Below are 17,424 nucleotides of genomic sequence, written 5' to 3'. Positions count from 1 at the left end.
AAATTCAAACTGCTCATAATGCAACACTCAGATCAGTGAGTTTTAGGGGTCTTTTTGGTATGCGTATTTATTTTATCTAATTAAAGTCTTATTGTATAGAGAATTCTGTGTTGTACACCTATGTCAAATATCATACCGTACATGTTTTCTTAATATCATTAAATATTTTGGAAGATGTTATTTTTAAGGTCTTTATAACATCTCATTATCAAAATGGACCACAGTTCCTTAATCATTCCCTATTATTAGCCCATTTAGGTTAGTAATAATTTTACGTTATTATGAATTGTATTGTTTAGGTATTTTAAGACGACTGAAGCATGGCTTCCTCCTAAAGCCTGACTTGATTTTCTCAGGTATGGTTACGTGTTATCTTTCTCTATATACCCAAGGGCGTTCTCTTCTCTGTGCTTCTCTATCTCACTGTATTCTAGTCATTTTTCACATATCTCTCCTCCACCAGGTTTGTTGGCTTTTCAGGGGCAGATTTGCCCCAGAAGACAGGAAATAAATCATATGAAGAAAATATGGATTTGGCATCTGGATTATTTATCTAGGTCTTGAGAAAGGGTACTTTTTTTCAAAAGCTCTAAATATAACAAAGGGCATTTAAATCATTTCACTGTTACACTATTGATTAGAATGTTATAAATTGATGGTTTAGAGACACGTTTGTTTTTGTTTTTGCTGTGATCCATTCTTGTATTTAGATCTTAAGAAGTTTAAAAAGTAATCAATGAAAATTACAGTGAGAGCAAGCTACAGACACAACACTGTTGACTGGAGGACCTTCTTCGAATCTAGGGCAATGAAATATCATTTAATTTTGTTTAATATTTGCTCAAAATAATATAAAGCTATGATGAGAAAAAATTTAAATTCTTAGTGTCTTGTAGATTTCTTTCAACGCAACAGTAATGCAAAACTAGTTTATATCATTACTTTTCATAAATATCATTTCAAGTTCATGAAAACAAAACCAGTAATCATTCATTCATTCATTCATTCGCCCTCTGTACTCTGCCTGTACAGAATATACTATATGAATGGAATTCAATGGTGATCAGAAGCAAACATGTTTATGCCCTCATGGAAGTTTTATTGATAAAGTGTCTAATTTTGCAGTTACACTTCTGATTAATTTGTTCAATAAAACTTTTTTAAAAATGATATATTCAGCACTGAAATATCAATAACATTAATTCACAAATGTGGCCAAACTAATTCTATCATCTAATATAACTGAAGAGCTTTCTTAGAAATTTTAAAATTCATTTATTATTTTATAATCTCTGAAGCCAGAATTCTTATAATGATCACTAACTGTCCTAATGGCACTCAAATACATTTTAGTATAACCACAAATTTATGTGTCTAATCTACAGTTCATGCCATTGATAAATATTCCTACTAAAGCAAACAAATGATACATAAGTGAGGTTATATATTTTTTAGAAAATGCATGCACAGAAAATTATAAAACAAGGACAATTCATGATGAAATAGTGTTAAACTTTCATGCAAAAATAATAATTCCAAGATAATACAGTGATGTTGTATGTATCATTCATTCTTGCAGTGTACCATGACTTAAACTTCACATTGAAAACCATTTCATTTACAACATATGCAACAGAAAGCTGAACAATGACATGTAAAATGGATTTGCTTGCTTTTCTTTATTTATCTATTTGCTTCCAACCTTTGTTCAAAAAAAAAAAAGTATTTGAAACAGCGCTTATATGGTTATTTACACTGACTCAGCAGCTAATTGGTTTTTATGGCGCTGTACCAGCAGTCCATTAAGGCAAAATATAATTGCCTCCTTCATTCAAACAGATTCTCAAGCAAGAAAATATTCTACCACTGACAGATGTCAACCAATAAATTTTAAAATGTTTCAAAATGTCCATTTTCTCCTCTTTAGTGGGCAAACAATAAACTAATGTCTACTTCCTTTAAACTCAGATGTCTAGGACCCTACTTTTCATTACGAGAACTTTAGGATATATTTTAAAAACTACAAGCAACACACATCTCAAATGGTCTTCATACTCCTATAGAAAAGACAGAAACATATTTCAACCAGATTATAAAACATAAGGCAGAAATATATTAGAGCATTTAGGTGAAGGTTAAATAAAGAAGCAAATGAAATGTACATTTTCTGTCTTTCCTATCCTCTAATCTTCTATTTTAATAGCATAAAATCTGCTGAATTTTATAGAGTGCAAATTTGAATCCATTGTTCCATGAAGAATCTAATTAAAAACATTCCAGGATTACAAAAACAGATAGTGTCACGGCTAAGATATATTTGCATGCTGTGGGTAAAATCCACCATAATTAAGAGACTTCCAAATGTTAGTCCTTCATAAACATAAGATTCCATATTTTGAATTTCAAAGGAAAAATATATTTAAAAAAACTGAATAAGGGAGGAAGAACATTCTATCAATTACATCTATATGGAAATCTTTTTCATGTAAAAGTAGCCAGAACCTTTTTCTCCACAGAATGTATGTGAGTAATTCCAAAACATTTTATCACTCTGTGTGTGTGTGTGTGTGTGTGTGTGTGTGTGTGTGTGTGTGTGTGTATAGTTTATATAAAACCAACCTGCTGTTACCACCTCATCAAAATCACGGAATCAAGGAAATTTTAGTTAGACATTCCATGAGATAAGAAATGGAAACAATTTTCTAACTACCCCATCAAAAATTTCAGAAGTACAGTATGTTTAACCAATAAAAACCTTCCTCCTCACTCACATACATCTTTTTCTCTTGTTCTTTAATTACTGCTTAAAAAAAAAATAAATCAAGCATGTCTTCACACTTACAGAGTTCCTAGGGAATGAGCTGCAACCAATATATACCCCTTTCTGGTGCCTATTTTAAAGATTGTAGAAAATGGAAAATTATCAAGAAATCTCTCTGCTCTAAGACCCTTAGAACATGGAAGTGATGTACAGGTATCTCTGAGCCCTGCGACAGAAGATACTCTATGATGGTTATTAGTGAGCAGATATCACATCAGTAGAGCATACAACACAGTCCAACCTGGGAAGTAAAAACTCCAACTGGTTTGAAGTCATTTATGAGATATTAAACAATATTAGTTTATTTTAAATGACATTTCCAGCTCACTAGTTTTCATTTCTCAGGAATTATTTTCAATATTTTTCAAACTAAATTATGTTGACAAACCATATAAAATAACATCCACATGACAAAGCTGAAACCTCTCCAAGAGGTATTATGTTTTATATATGTGTGTACATAAAGATAAAAATGTATGGTTTAGTGATTAAAAGTATGAGCTTTACAGCCACTGATAGACTCTGTAGACCTTGCAAAAATTAATTTGCTTCCTTGTCTCAGTTTCTCTTTCCAAAAAATGAGGAAAATAAAACCTCCTGTAAAATATGTTTTTGTAAAAATTATGAGATGTAGAAAAAACACTTTTTTTTCTTGCATGAAAAATGGGGAAAGAATAAAAATATGAGGATACTCATGGGTATATATGTACTCACACATATAATAAGCAGCACTATATAATAAAACGTTTATAACACATGTTAGTTTCACACATATAGATTATATAGTAAAGAAATAAATCTGATACATGATTTGATCTCTAGTACAAAATAAATATATATATGATTCCAAAAGACATTGTTAAACAAATTAGCGGTACAGATTTGCAGATAACTCAGCAATTATATATTAAACACATACACGCATACATCATTCACATGGAAGCTGAAAAAAATATATAATGTTGTAATTTCCATGATCAACATGATTAAAATATATAGCATTTCCTCAAATTTGGAAACTGTCTTAGGAACTCAAAAAGGTTTTACAGCACCAGTAAAGTATGAGTTTGGATTGATTGTAACATACAGCCCAGATGTTGATTATACATGGCAATAAAACTGACAGTTCTTTGCATTTTCCCCATCTGCTTTTAACATAAATGGCAAAAACAGCTGCCAGAGAATAGAACATAGATTTAATGGGGTGTGTGTGTGTTGGGGGGGTTGTGGAATGACCCTAGCTTCTGAATCTTGGACTGCTCAGTGTAGCCAAATATTCTCATCATAGGTAACATCAATCCAACATTTGAAAAGGAGGAAGCAGCTATATTCCTTTGACATTAGGGATTCTCTTGCCTATTACATAATAATTCTAAAGTAAGTATTTTATACTTCTGGACTATTACCTCTAGCTTTAGCAGTAAATGTATGCCTTGAAATCCTTCATATGTCTATATAAAATGACGAAAGATATTTTAGATTGAAATACAATTTCTGTTAGGTAATTGTAGTCTCTCTAGTACTTTGTAAGTTTAATAAATATCTCCAGCAGCTGGTGAATAGTTGCCTCTAGAGGGACATATTATGCATATAGCTAGCAGTTCTGCATTAGGACTGTGTCCATACTAATTGATTATCAGCCATTCCTGCTTTGGGATGACTTATTCCTGAATATTGTCCATTTCCTTCATTTTATTTTATTTTTTTGTGATGTCATTCTAGGGTACATGCCCCTGAGGTTAAATTCAATTGATGTTTTCATAGAAGAAATAACTCTTCTTCCATTTGGTCTTTAAGCATTTAAAAAGCAAATGTGTGTGTGTCTGCGCAAGGGTGTGTGTTCTTACTGACTTCGTATTCAGGCAGTGACTTAAATGAAGGTTAACATTTTCATGGGGGTATTCATGTGGATATATATTCAAATGCAAAGATACACTCAAAACGCACAATCACATGGTTTAGATTTAGGGGGAAAAATGGGCTTAGGCACATGGTTCACTGACTTCAGGGGGACAGAGTATAGATTCATAATGTCAATAACACTAAGCTTTCATATATAATTTTTCTTTACCAATTCAAGGAAGAAAAATAGTTAAATGTTCTGCTGCTTTGGTTTTCGTTATTGATGAAAACCTTTTGGACACTAACTTTGAGTCAGGCATGGAGCTAAGTTGCCCATTTGGTAATAATTTTAGTTTTAAAAACATTATGCAAATTGTCTTTCCACATCGCTTGTTTACAGTATTACTCAATGAGTAGATAGCAATTGCCCTTCTTCCCCTGTACTGATTCATTGTCCAAATTATCCATGTCTTTTTCCTCGAATTTAGGTAACAATGTGGCCAATAGTAGTATTTGAACTGTATGCATTTTCAACTTAATCTTTCCAGATGATTATACACCATAAATCTATAACTTAATCCCTAAAAAACACAGCTGGTGATTTGTCTGATAATAAAGAACACTTTGACCATGCACCAGCTGTCTTCATTTTTATGTTAAAGTCTACATAGGTCTTATTTTACCTCTGATGGGTCTCCATTTTCTTTTCTGTAGAAGCTTTTAGCGAATCGACCACTTCTTGGGATCCTCTTCCATCCCTATCTGATGCTATGCCCGCCTTCACCACACCCTACAGACTGTTGCTATCACTTCCTTAGTGTACTCTTTCCCCCAAAACCATTCTCCACTCCATCTTAGGGTGATTTTTCTAACTTATCTCATCACACTACTACCGCGCTCCAAATGCTTCTTTGTATACTATACTATTGTTATTAGGAGAGGTGATTCTTCAAGATCAGGCTTCCACTTTATGTTCTAGCTACTAAAAACTGCTTTAATTTCTCAAATGTATACTACCTCTAACTTTCCTGGGACTTTGCCCATGCTTTTTCCTCTGTCTATGGAGCCCCCAGTTTCTCTGCCTGCCAGACACATCCTCATGCCTGGAGATTCCTTGATTCTCCCAGGCAAGCCAAGGTATTCCTTTCTCTGTATTCCCTATGTGTATTTTATTACTTATCACATGGTTTTAAAATTTTCTCTTTGTGTGGTTTCAATTCTTTGTACTGTAAACATCCTGAAGACTGGGAGTGTGTCCTTTCATCCATAATGACTGATGCAGAGTAGGCACTCAAAAGTTTTTGTTGAGTATGTAGTGCATGAAAAGAAAATGCTATTTTTTCAACATGTTCTTCTTCTGTTGCAATAATACTCATCAGACTCTTTGGATTTTTTTTTTTTTTTTTAAGAGAAACCAGTTGGAGTTTCTTACTTGCCTTACCACCTTAATCTCCACTCTAGTTGTTTTAGTATTTCTTTCTTGCCCATCTATTTATAATTTTACCATACTTATTTTCACTTCTTAACTAATATTATAAAATTTTGATTCAGTCTTCTGTGTCTTTCTCTTAAGAAAGCCATTATAGCTTTCTGCTTAAATGATCACACATCTCAACAAAAAAGCACATAAAGTATGTGTGTATACATACATCTAACATATGTTACATATATGGCTTTTTTTGTGAAGTTAGGCACAAATAACAAACAGGTAAGAAAATAAATTGAAAGGGCAACTAACAGAATGGGAGAAACTTTTCGCAAAGCATATATTTGGTAAGGGGTTAGTATTCAAAATAAATAAAGAATTAATAAAACTCAGTAGCAAAAAAGCAAATAATCCAATTTAAAATGGGCAAAGGGCTTAAATAGACATTTTTCCAAAGAAGACATACAAATGGCCAATACATACATGAGAACTCAACATTACTAGTCATCAGGGAAATGCAAATCAAAACCACAATAAGATATCACTCCAGAACTTTAGGATGGCTATTATCAAAAAGGCAAGAGATATCAAATGTTGGCAAAGATGTGGAGAAAAGAAAACCCTTGTGCATTGTTGGTGGGAATGTATATTGGTGCAGCCCCTTTGGAAAACAGTACAGAAGTTCCTAAAAAAAATTAAAAACAGAACTACCACGTGACCTAGCAATCTCACTCTTGGGTGTATATCTGAAGGAAATGAAATTAATATCTTGAAGAGACGTCTGTACCCTTATGTTCACTGCAGCTTTTTGCACAGTGGCCAACATATGGGAACTACTTAAATGTCCTTGGACGAATGGATAAAGAAATGTGGTATATATATGTGGGGGTGACATATATGTGTATATATGTGTGTATATGTGTGTGTGTATATATATATATACACACACACACATATACACATTATTCAGCCACAAAAAGAAAGAAAATCCTGTCATTTGCAACAAAACAGATGAAACTGGAGGGTATTATGCTATGCGAAATAAGTCAGAGAAAGACAAATATTGTATGCTATCAATTGTATGTGGAATCTTAAAAAAACGCCTATTTCATTGAAACAGAGAATAGAATGGTGGTTGCCAGGGGCTGTTGGGATGAGGAAATGGGAAGATGTAGGTCAAAAGCAATAAATTTTCAGTTATAAAAAGAGTTAAGTTCTGAGGATCTAATGTACAGCATGGTGACTATAGTTAATAATAAAATACCGAGAGTAGATCTTAAGTGTTCTCACCATACACACACAAAAGAGTTAACTGTGTTAACTATGTGAGGTGATGGATGTATTAATTATCTTGATCTTGACAATCACTCCACAATAAACACATTTATCAAGTCATACACTTTAGATATATACAATTGTATTTATCAATTATTCCTCAATAAAACTGGGGGGGGGAAGAAGTTGGGAGAAATAGGTAATAAATAATTTTCTTATCATGAACACATATTCTTAATAAAAACTGATTCTGTGCATGTAATGGATATATGTAGCTTTTCAAAGATATTTCACTATTTCATTCAATAGCAATTAAAGATTGTTCAAGATACACATATGAAATTGAAAATTCTGCCAAAATAAATATGAGAGCACTCCAATATTATTATTATTATTATTATTATTATTATCAATAATGGCCTATGGAACTACAAGTAGAGCTGAATCTATAAATCTATTTTACATTATTTATCTTATGTGGAACCATGCGAGCTGCTGTTGGGATTACACTAAGCATGGCTACTGATAACCAAGAAAATGAGATATTTGTTCTGATGGAACATGATAGAGATCTTTGTTTTGTATACTGAACAATGAATTGGCTCTCTGCAATCTGTAGGAAGCTAAATTATGATGTCTTTTTCTGGGTGCTTAATTCATGATGGAATCATAGTATGAAAACTGAAGAAAATATAATTCAAAAACATGAGGAAATAAAAATAAGGATGAACAACATTTGCATGAACTTCTTTTATATCAAATGACTACTCATTCCATAAAATATATTGTCAGAAAGAAATCCTACTATTTTGTTTTTCTAATCATTAACTATGTTAGCACATAATCAGAGCTGAATTACTGATTTATGTATATATTTTGATGATGGCTATATTTTGATCTTGGGATTGTTTATTTAATGACATTTCTAGACAAAATTCTATTACTTGGTAGAAGAAAAGCTAGTTTCTTTATGAGATTTGGGAGATATATACCAAATTTGTGCTACTGGAAGGATCTCAGAACCAAATATGTAAATGTACTTCTAATTTTCTACATCAAAGTAGATATGTAGAGTGATAGTTCCATATTTGAAATTAGGTTTGTGTAAAAACTTACAAAATTATTTTCTACATTACAAAAGAATTAAAAGGTTTCTGCTAACTTTTAGAGACCATATAGCTTCCTACCTTCTGTTTCAGTAGGTCTGAAGGAAGTTTCTTTATCATAAAAAAGGCTTACCTACAATGCAAGATGATTTTTTTTAACAGTACTTGGTCATAAATATTTCTACTAGGCATAGACTGAGAATGCTGTCACATCAGTGAGCCTGCAAAGCACAAAACTGTAAACATAAAATTTAAAGCCAACAGTCATGCTATATGTTAGCCAATTCTGTGAGTGGGTCTGAAGTAAGAAAAATATCAGGGATGTGTAAAACTGCAAAATGCTAATGAGTGCTTCAGTGGTTAGCAAGTGCTCTAGTAAAACTATCAATTAAAGTAGAACTGCTAGAATTTTCACTCATAATATTTTCTTAACTCTACCTATTTTCTCTTGCACTTAAGAACCCTTAAGTTGGATGTATCTCTAAATTTTTAAATACTTTCATAGTGAAACAATTAAATGCTTTCACAGTGAAAACAATGCCACTTTGAAATTATCAACCTACTTTTTATTTATCAAGGCAAACTCAGATTATGGACTATATCTTTCTTTCACACCAAATTACATTAAAAATGGTATCATTTGCTTTATTTAGATAGTTTCTGTTGCCTAGATAGTAAAGTCAAGGTAATTTACAGGTACTGTAATATTAGTTGAACTGCATGCTGCATTTTTTAAATTTATTTTCAAAATTTTGGCATATGAGTAGAAAATCAGCCAATTATACAACATGATAGCCGTCCTACTAGCTGGGACATTACTAAGTGCATGATAAATAATTAAAAAGTCACCCTTGATTTCATAACTCTCATAATAATCTAGTATAGAATGCACAATTTAAAAACATGTTAATCAAATCAAACTTCGGTATCCCTACCTATAGAAAGTCCGATGACTTTGACCTACAGTATGTGGATTCAATTTGGCAAGTATTATTTATTAGAATTAAGGATTCAAAAATTTGGAAGGGGCAAATACAGAAATAGTCTGCAAAAAGGTTAAATGTATATGGGAAGAGTGTTTGTCTAAACAGAAATGGAGGGAAAAAACAAGCACTTTAGAAGTTATATTCAGCATCATAAATGTAGGTTGTAATACAATATAACATTCAGAAGCCCTCTTTTCTTTCACTTCTTTATGCATGCAAATGATCCAGAGGTAACAAAGGAAGCAAAAGTACTCCCAAACCTCACATCTAACCTCCATCATTGTGAATCTCTTTGAAAGAACCTTCTTTATTGCTGGCAGAGTAAAAGCAGACCAGTAGTTTACACAACGATGAGCTTCCTTTCCATTTTATCTATTTGAATGGCATGCCCAAGAAAATGTATTATAGCTTCTGAGAATTTCCAATCCATCTCAGAAAACGTTGAAACAACCCGCAGAAGACCTGGGCTGAGAACTTTGCTACCATCTTTTCCCTTCCCATAATTTGAACTTCTTCCTGACCTTCTTCTCTAAACAAAAGAATTGCATGGTTTCCAACTTCTGAGCCTTAAACAAGCCACCAAGAGTGAAGGCAGGAGGGCAGAAGAGTAAACAAGATGTACTAAATTGTTACAACCCATGTTCTTACTATTTTCCATGATTTATGGAACTTCTGCATAATGGTTTGAACAGGTGATATGCCACGGAAAATCTATAACTAGATTGAAGAGAACTAAATGTCTACTTTATAACAATCCATCATCTCATATTCAAAATTTTATATCTCAAACATGATTTAAGAAATTAATTCTGAGGATGTGATGTATAGAAAATCAATTTGCTACTAATAATTCTGTTGCCATGGGCCAGATTCTGAAGACTTGCCTCAGGCTTTCCATCTGTATGAAAAGAAGGTTTTAACCAGCAGAGTTCAAAGCAGCAAAGTGCTGGGAAGATCTCAGGGAGGGCAAAAGCTTCTTTCTTTTAAACTAACTTTATACTATACATGTTCTATTTTCCCCTCTTTATCTTCATTAGTCTGTATTCCTTTGTCACATTTTCTGTTTACCATGAAGAATGGAGGCTTGGAGGCTCTCCAGAATGTGTGCACTGGACCGCTTTTATTTGTCCCCAACATTGTCCTTTTCCCCATCACCACTACACCAAGTGTCGGTGCAGAAATTGTGAGGAAAATAGACAGTCCTGCCCTGAGTTTGCAGTCTATTCAGCATAGTCTGACATTAATCCCAATATCAAATTACACCATGATAAGTTCTATGCAGATAAAATCCAGGGAGGTATGAGAATATGTCACAGAGAATAGGAGAGACGACACTATGATAATTGTTGGTAGAAAGTAACGTGAAACAGCTCTCACTTTTGTACACGTTCTTATCCTTTAATGCCTGTCTTTATGCGCCTTCTGTGTTCTCTTCATATGTAAGTTTCTCAAAGCTTTTCTTGCCCTGTTTTTCCTGAGTATCAGTCAGCCTTTTCTTCTGATTTTTTCAATTCTCTCTTCTACAATATCCCAACAAGCCCATGCCATGTTTACCTTTCTTTCGCAGCTAGATCAGTGAAAGAACATGAGAGCTATGGAATGAAATAAATCTCAGACTGAGGCCATTTTAGCCACTTCACAATTTTAACACTTTGAACAAGATTTCTTAACATTTCTGACTTCATTAAAAAACAAAACAAAACAAAAAAACAAACAACAAAAAAACCCCAGCAGACTGAAGTTGTCAGTCTTTGAGGGATTTGAGGCAAATGTCTATAGGCTTCATCACAGAAGAAATATGGCCTTAGAGAAAGAAGACATCTAAGACTTATCTGTAGGATGATTGAATCAATTAATGTATCTAAAGAAGGAGGCTACCCATTGGATACTGACTGGGTCAGCCTAGAAGAGAGAAAAAAGGAGCTCTCAGACACCTGTAGAGAGTGGAATCCAAGCCAGTATGGGGAACAGGCAAATTTAATGAATGAATTTTAAATATTTATAGCCCATTTTAGCTCTTTCCATTAACTATCCTATTAATTAACTTTTCTCTTACTTATTGTATGCTTAAAAAGCACCATTTTTTTTTTTCCTACAGGGAGAGAAAAGGCTGTTCTTTCAGTTTTTATTTTTAATTTTGTTTAATATGGCTCCTTTTATTACTTTTTAAACATATTTTATTTTATTTTTATTTTAAGTAGGCTCTATGCCCAACGTAGGGCTTGAACTCACGGTCCTGAGATCAAGAGGCAGATGCTCCACTGACTGAGACAGCCAGCCACTTCTAGCTCCTTTTAAAGATCAATTTGCTGTAAATGCTTAATATCCATTTACTCAGTAAATATTTATTTTATATTTATCATCTGCCTATCATGTGCCATGTACTAGATTTGTTGCTGGGTATTCAGTGGTGATCAGAACAGAACTCATTCCTGCCTCTGCCTTCAGTAGAAGCTTCAGAGTTTCTACTTCAGTAGGGAAGACAGACGTTTCGATGAACATACACAATATTATGTATATAAAATATATAAGTAACGTATATATTATATATAAACATATATAAACAAAATGTAATAGCTAGGTGCAGTCAAAATAAGATTCCTAGCCTGCAAATGAGATGACAGATCCTGGAGCATAGTATGATCATTAGGATGATAAGGCCTCTTGGAGAAATCCACCAACATTTATCTAGCATATGTCCCTGCATTGATTTTCCTATTTTATTTAATTTCCATAAATACCCACATCAAAAGTCAATGAGAAGATAGTAGGAAGGGAAAAATGAAGGGGGGGAAATCGGAGGGGGAGATGAACCATGAGAGACTATGGACTCTGAGAAACAAACTGAGGGTTCTAGAGGGGAGGGGGTGGGGGGATGGGTTAGCCCGGTGATGGGTATTAAAGAGGGCACGTATTGAATGGAGCACTGGGTGTTATACGCAAACAATGAATCATGGAACACTACATCAAAAACTAATGATGTAATGTATGGTGATTAACATAACATAATAAAATAAAATTTAAAAAAAAAGGTCAATGAGAAGATCATATGATATAATGTGTGTACAGCATCCAACACTGTTAGATAAATGTTGGTCTCCTATCTGTTCTTCGTCAAATTATTCCAATTCTAACTTTAAAAGAACGTTTCCCATCTACCTTAACAAATAATTGTTTGAGCAAGTACCAGAAGTGTGAAATTATGGTTGTAAGCCCAACGCAGAAGAAAGAAAAGAATAAGTCAAGTTTTTCTACCTAGAATAATAGGCAGTAGATCACTCCTACATGGAGCACATACATTCTTTTTGTTACAATTCTATTATGAGACAGTGGCAGGAATAAAGGCATACCACACACAGAAGGAAATCAATTCAACAGCATTGAATGGAATGTCTGATAAACTGCAGTAAAGCAATTCTACTTATAACTTATGGTAAAATCTAGATTAAAACTTATTTGAAAATATGGGGGGAGTTTTTAATTTTCAGCTCATCATGTATTAAAAAACTGGAATCTATAAAAATGAAGAAAGATGTTGTATAGCTCTACTTCCACATTTTATGAATCTAACTGATGTTCTTTATACTAATAAAAATAAAAGAGTAATAAAAGAAATGAGTTACTAAGCCAGTAAGTTATGCCACTATAATGAATGGTAATGGGGTATTTTGTTGGAGTTGAAGATCAATATGATTTATTACCAGATGCTCTACTGATAAAGCTGATAATGTAATAATCAGAGACATGAAATTCACCTAGAGCTTCACATATGTTGTCATCTCTACTTATAAATTTAATTTATTGTAGCTTTATCTGATACACCACCTCCTCAATACAGGCAAACCTGATGGGACATTATTATTTAGTATAACTTTTAAGTTACTAAATTTCACGATAATACAAAATCTATAGAGCATACAAAATAGAAGAAACGCTCTGTTGCAAAAAATGAAATAGACTACATGAGATAAACTACTTTAAATGTCACACATTACTTTCGGTCTGTTATATCTACAACTCACTATTCTTTTGTCAACCCACGGCGGTGTTTTGTTCTTTCCTATAATCAGGATTTGATCCACACACTTTTGTGTCCAGGACGATTGTGCTCCCACAGAGATCTTACTAACTCTCACACTCTCATCTCTCTCTCTAAACCCATGTCTCTGACTACCTAATGACTGCAGCTTTCTGCATCTTCAAATCAATCCAAGTCTGTCCTTTACAGTGACAACTGTCTTTTTTTCAAAACACCCTTTCTCATACATAGTTTCTCAGCCAAACTCGGCCCCTTCCTCGCTCACTCTGGCCCTCTGTTGCTCTTACTTCTGTTGGGTTTCTCTTCTATCGCACTCCTTTCTATTCACTACTTCATGGATTTAACTACCAACTTTTATTTCATAGTATTAATTACTCCAAAATCTTTGCCTCAAGTTCTTGTCTTGCTCCAGGCTACTATGGTCTGTATTATTTTACCGTCCCCTAAAAATCCCATTGGCACCTCAGGATTTCACACGTTTTACTCACCACCATCTTCTTTCCCAATTTTTGTCCTATCCTTCAGCCTCTTCTATCCTATCCAATGATAAAACCACCAATTCCCCATCCCTAATACTTGAAATTCTGACATCATCTTTGGTTCATTTTTCTCCATTAGTCCCTCATCTCACCAAATGCCAAATCCCATGAATTCTGTTCCTGTATTAACTACCATACCCATTTCCGCATCATCATTCCTACTGCTACTTAGCTCCTGCCCCTCCATCAACATGATAGCCACCTGAAGAGGCCTCAGCCTGGCAGTCTGTCCTTTCGCCAACCCCTGGCACACAGCTGTCAGATTAATTCTTGAAGATTCAGATGAAAACTCCTGCAATCGAATGCATTCCAAATAAAGACTTAGGTCCTTACACCATACAAGGCCCTCCATGAATTGGCTCCAACCTACCCTTCCAGTTTTATCTTCCTGCACTCACTCGGGTTCCAAAAGCCACACTGAGCTCCTGTTTGGTTGTGTCTTGCATTTTCATTCTTATTGCCAATGCTTCTGATATTCTATTCATTTTGAAAGCCCTTTCCTCATTTCTGCATTTCTGCATTTCCATTCCCTGCCCATCCTTCAAGGCCTACCTCAGATGTTACTTTTTATATGAAGGCTTCGACGATGGAGTTATCACTTACTGAATTACTACTATTTACTAAACACATAAAGCTCTACGTGTGTTCTTTCATTTCAAATTAACAACAACCCTTAGTATCAGAGGAGGAGACAGTCTCACAGAGGATAAATAACTTGCCTACAGTCTCACAGACAGTGAATGGTAGGTGGACCTGTGGGTCTGACTAAAGCTTGCTGCCTTTGATTAACCACTGTAACTTGACCTCCACTTTACGCCTCTGTTTAGCTACCTTGAACTTCATTTCTTCCTCTCTTACAAACATCTATTAATTTGTACCTCATTTCATAGCTTTTAATTTGCACATCAAATTTGCTAGTCACTTGGAAAATCTCTGGAAAATTCATGCTGCCTTTTCTATAGTAAGGGTTTACTTAATAAATGCTCTTGCCTGAATAGATGAATATACTATTCCCCTATTTGAAAACTTACTATGTCTTTCTGCTATCTAGTTTATCATATATTACATATATTACATCTTCTGCCTAAGACAAAAGTCCTTCAATAATCTGCGGCTTTAAAATTATATGGCTATGTCTTTTCTGAGGTATTATTTTCCATGATGCCCCAACATGCACCTGTTACTCTAATTAGGCTTGACTGTGCAATCTCTAAAACATAATGCTCCCCACCACCTCCGTCTTTCATTCTCTTTTATGGAATGTCACCTGCCTCTTCCAAAACCATATATTATTCTTTTTCCAAAGATCAGCTAAAAAATACTTATAAATGCCTTCGATGAGCAAAACTAAAATTTTGATGATAATAAGATTATGTGCACACGTTATTTCATGTCTGTGTCAAACCTCCACAGATTCTAGAATCTTTACAGATTACACTGCAAAAGATCTCACACTGCAAAGCTCTAAGCATACTTTTAAACACCTATTAGATACTTTAAATAATGTTAATGGGTCTTGTGAATTAGTCAGTCTCATATAAAGTAAATTAAAGCAACGAACTGGCAAAAAACTAATAGTTTTTGAAAATAACTTAATTTTTGCGCCTACTATGTAGACTTAAATGAAGTTAGGCTTATTTTATCATTTTAAACTAAAATGCCTCTAAAACAATAACATGATAGGCTGAAAGGTTAAGAGGTGCTGTCTTAGTTAATAGATATTGAAGTAAAGATTTTCCCTAATGCTTACTTCTCAAGGTGGAAAGAGCAGTTCATTTTACATCTTAAATGACCTTGTTTTACCCACATGACTTATATTTGGCAAGAACAAATGCACACAGCAGCTGCATACAAAATAGAAATACTTTGTCAAAACAATTTAACTTTTGATAGAGATTAGCCATTGGGTCACATAGGTTAACATGCTCACTAATTTAAAAATCTTATATATTCTGACTTTATAATTTTATCCTTTTTACACTTTGTGGTAGACTATACAATAGTTCCAACAAAATAGTGAAACTGCATTTAAAACGCGAGCTCTTGAGGAGGCAGAACATCATCCAGTTATCTTGTTTCTATGATTTATTACCTCAGTTCAGTCCTTCTACTATTTCCTCACTAAAAGCTAAACATGGACAGAAGGAGCAGATCTATAGACCCAAATGGTCAGACTACATATACCTACTCTTATTTTTCCTAAATAACCTGGTAACACCTTCCCAAGGAAAGGGCAAGTACTATTTATCCTTCAAACACGTTCCTTTTCATTCTACCTATGTTAGGAGAAAGAAAAACCCTAGCCCCTCCAACAAGATATTTCATTAAGCAGAGTCAGGCTCAATGTAATTCTGAAAGGAATATTTGTCTAAACTGATTGATCCCATTGGCCTTCGAGAAACCTAGAAGCTCTAAAGAAAGTCAGGGTTTGGGTCACTGTGGAGGTGGAGAGATGAGAGGAAATTTCAGGGCACATACATTTCTGTGATGGTCTCTGGCAGATTCGTGGGGATCTCAGTGAGAGCTTTCCCACGACAGTCTACGATATTGTTGCTACACGTACAAGGAGCTGGACAGTGCAGAACACTGCAAGAAGGAGCCATAAAGGACTGGTGACCTGCAAGAGAAAGAGATGGCAATGATACTTTCCCTCCCGAAACCGCAGATCGTGAAACACATGAGATTATCTCAAACAACCAAAGCATGTTACTTAACACAAATATATTTCTCTAAATATCTGAGCATAAAATTGGTCCTGTAGTTCTAGGATATATTTTAGGCAGCATGCATTTATAGTTCTGGGCCAACACTCAGATGAAGCAAATGAGATTCTTAAAACTATGAAAATGATCATTTTTCAGAGTTGAAATAATTGTTAAGAAAGGCTAACCTCAGACCTGAAACTGGAATTTGATTCAAAGCTATTCTGAGTTCCAAAAAAAGCAGCAGTTTCAGACTAACCTAGATTTCACTTCCGATACGCTTAAATAGAGTTTGGTTTTTATTAAACTTAAGTAGCATAACTTACTCTACCCTCAAAAAAAGAAAGGAAAACAGTAACATTTTCCTCTTGGAGGGTATAACTGTTGATTCTAAGTAAGTAATCATGCACCAATAAATGAGGGGAAAATTAGATCTTGCTAAGTTGGATGTCTTGAGAGGTTCAACATTTGCGCTTTCTTTGAAGTTATAATAATTTGTAACATGCCATTCCGTAATTGTTAATCTAGATAGTTCTTTTATTCGGCTTCACATGGTCTACAACGTTAGCGTTAAGTAGTTACCTGCAGGTATATATTTTTACTACTCAGTATTTGGAAACAAAACTGTTTTGAAATGAGATTTCACTGTTGGGATGACGAACAACAGAATGTCGGCCGTGTTGTAGGA

The 17,424-nt window shown here is 34.1% G+C and overlaps 1 protein-coding gene across 4 annotated transcripts in view; it reads right to left on the bottom strand.

Moving 5' to 3' along the window:
- SLIT2 (slit guidance ligand 2) overlaps positions 1–17,424 on the bottom strand; it is a 360,745-nt gene that overhangs the window by 111,059 nt on the left and 232,262 nt on the right. For all 4 annotated transcript variants that reach the window (XM_032400092.1, XM_032400094.1, XM_032400096.1 and 1 more), the window contains one exon: positions 16,513–16,651. In XM_032400092.1, the coding sequence (XP_032255983.1) occupies positions 16,513–16,651 (139 nt within the window). The remainder of the gene's footprint in view (positions 1–16,512; positions 16,652–17,424) is intronic.

This window comes from Phoca vitulina, unplaced genomic scaffold (assembly GCF_004348235.1).
Source record: "Phoca vitulina isolate PV1807 unplaced genomic scaffold, GSC_HSeal_1.0 scaffold3, whole genome shotgun sequence".
NCBI lineage: Eukaryota > Metazoa > Chordata > Mammalia > Carnivora > Phocidae > Phoca > Phoca vitulina.
This window is presented reverse-complemented; position numbering and strand designations above follow the sequence as displayed.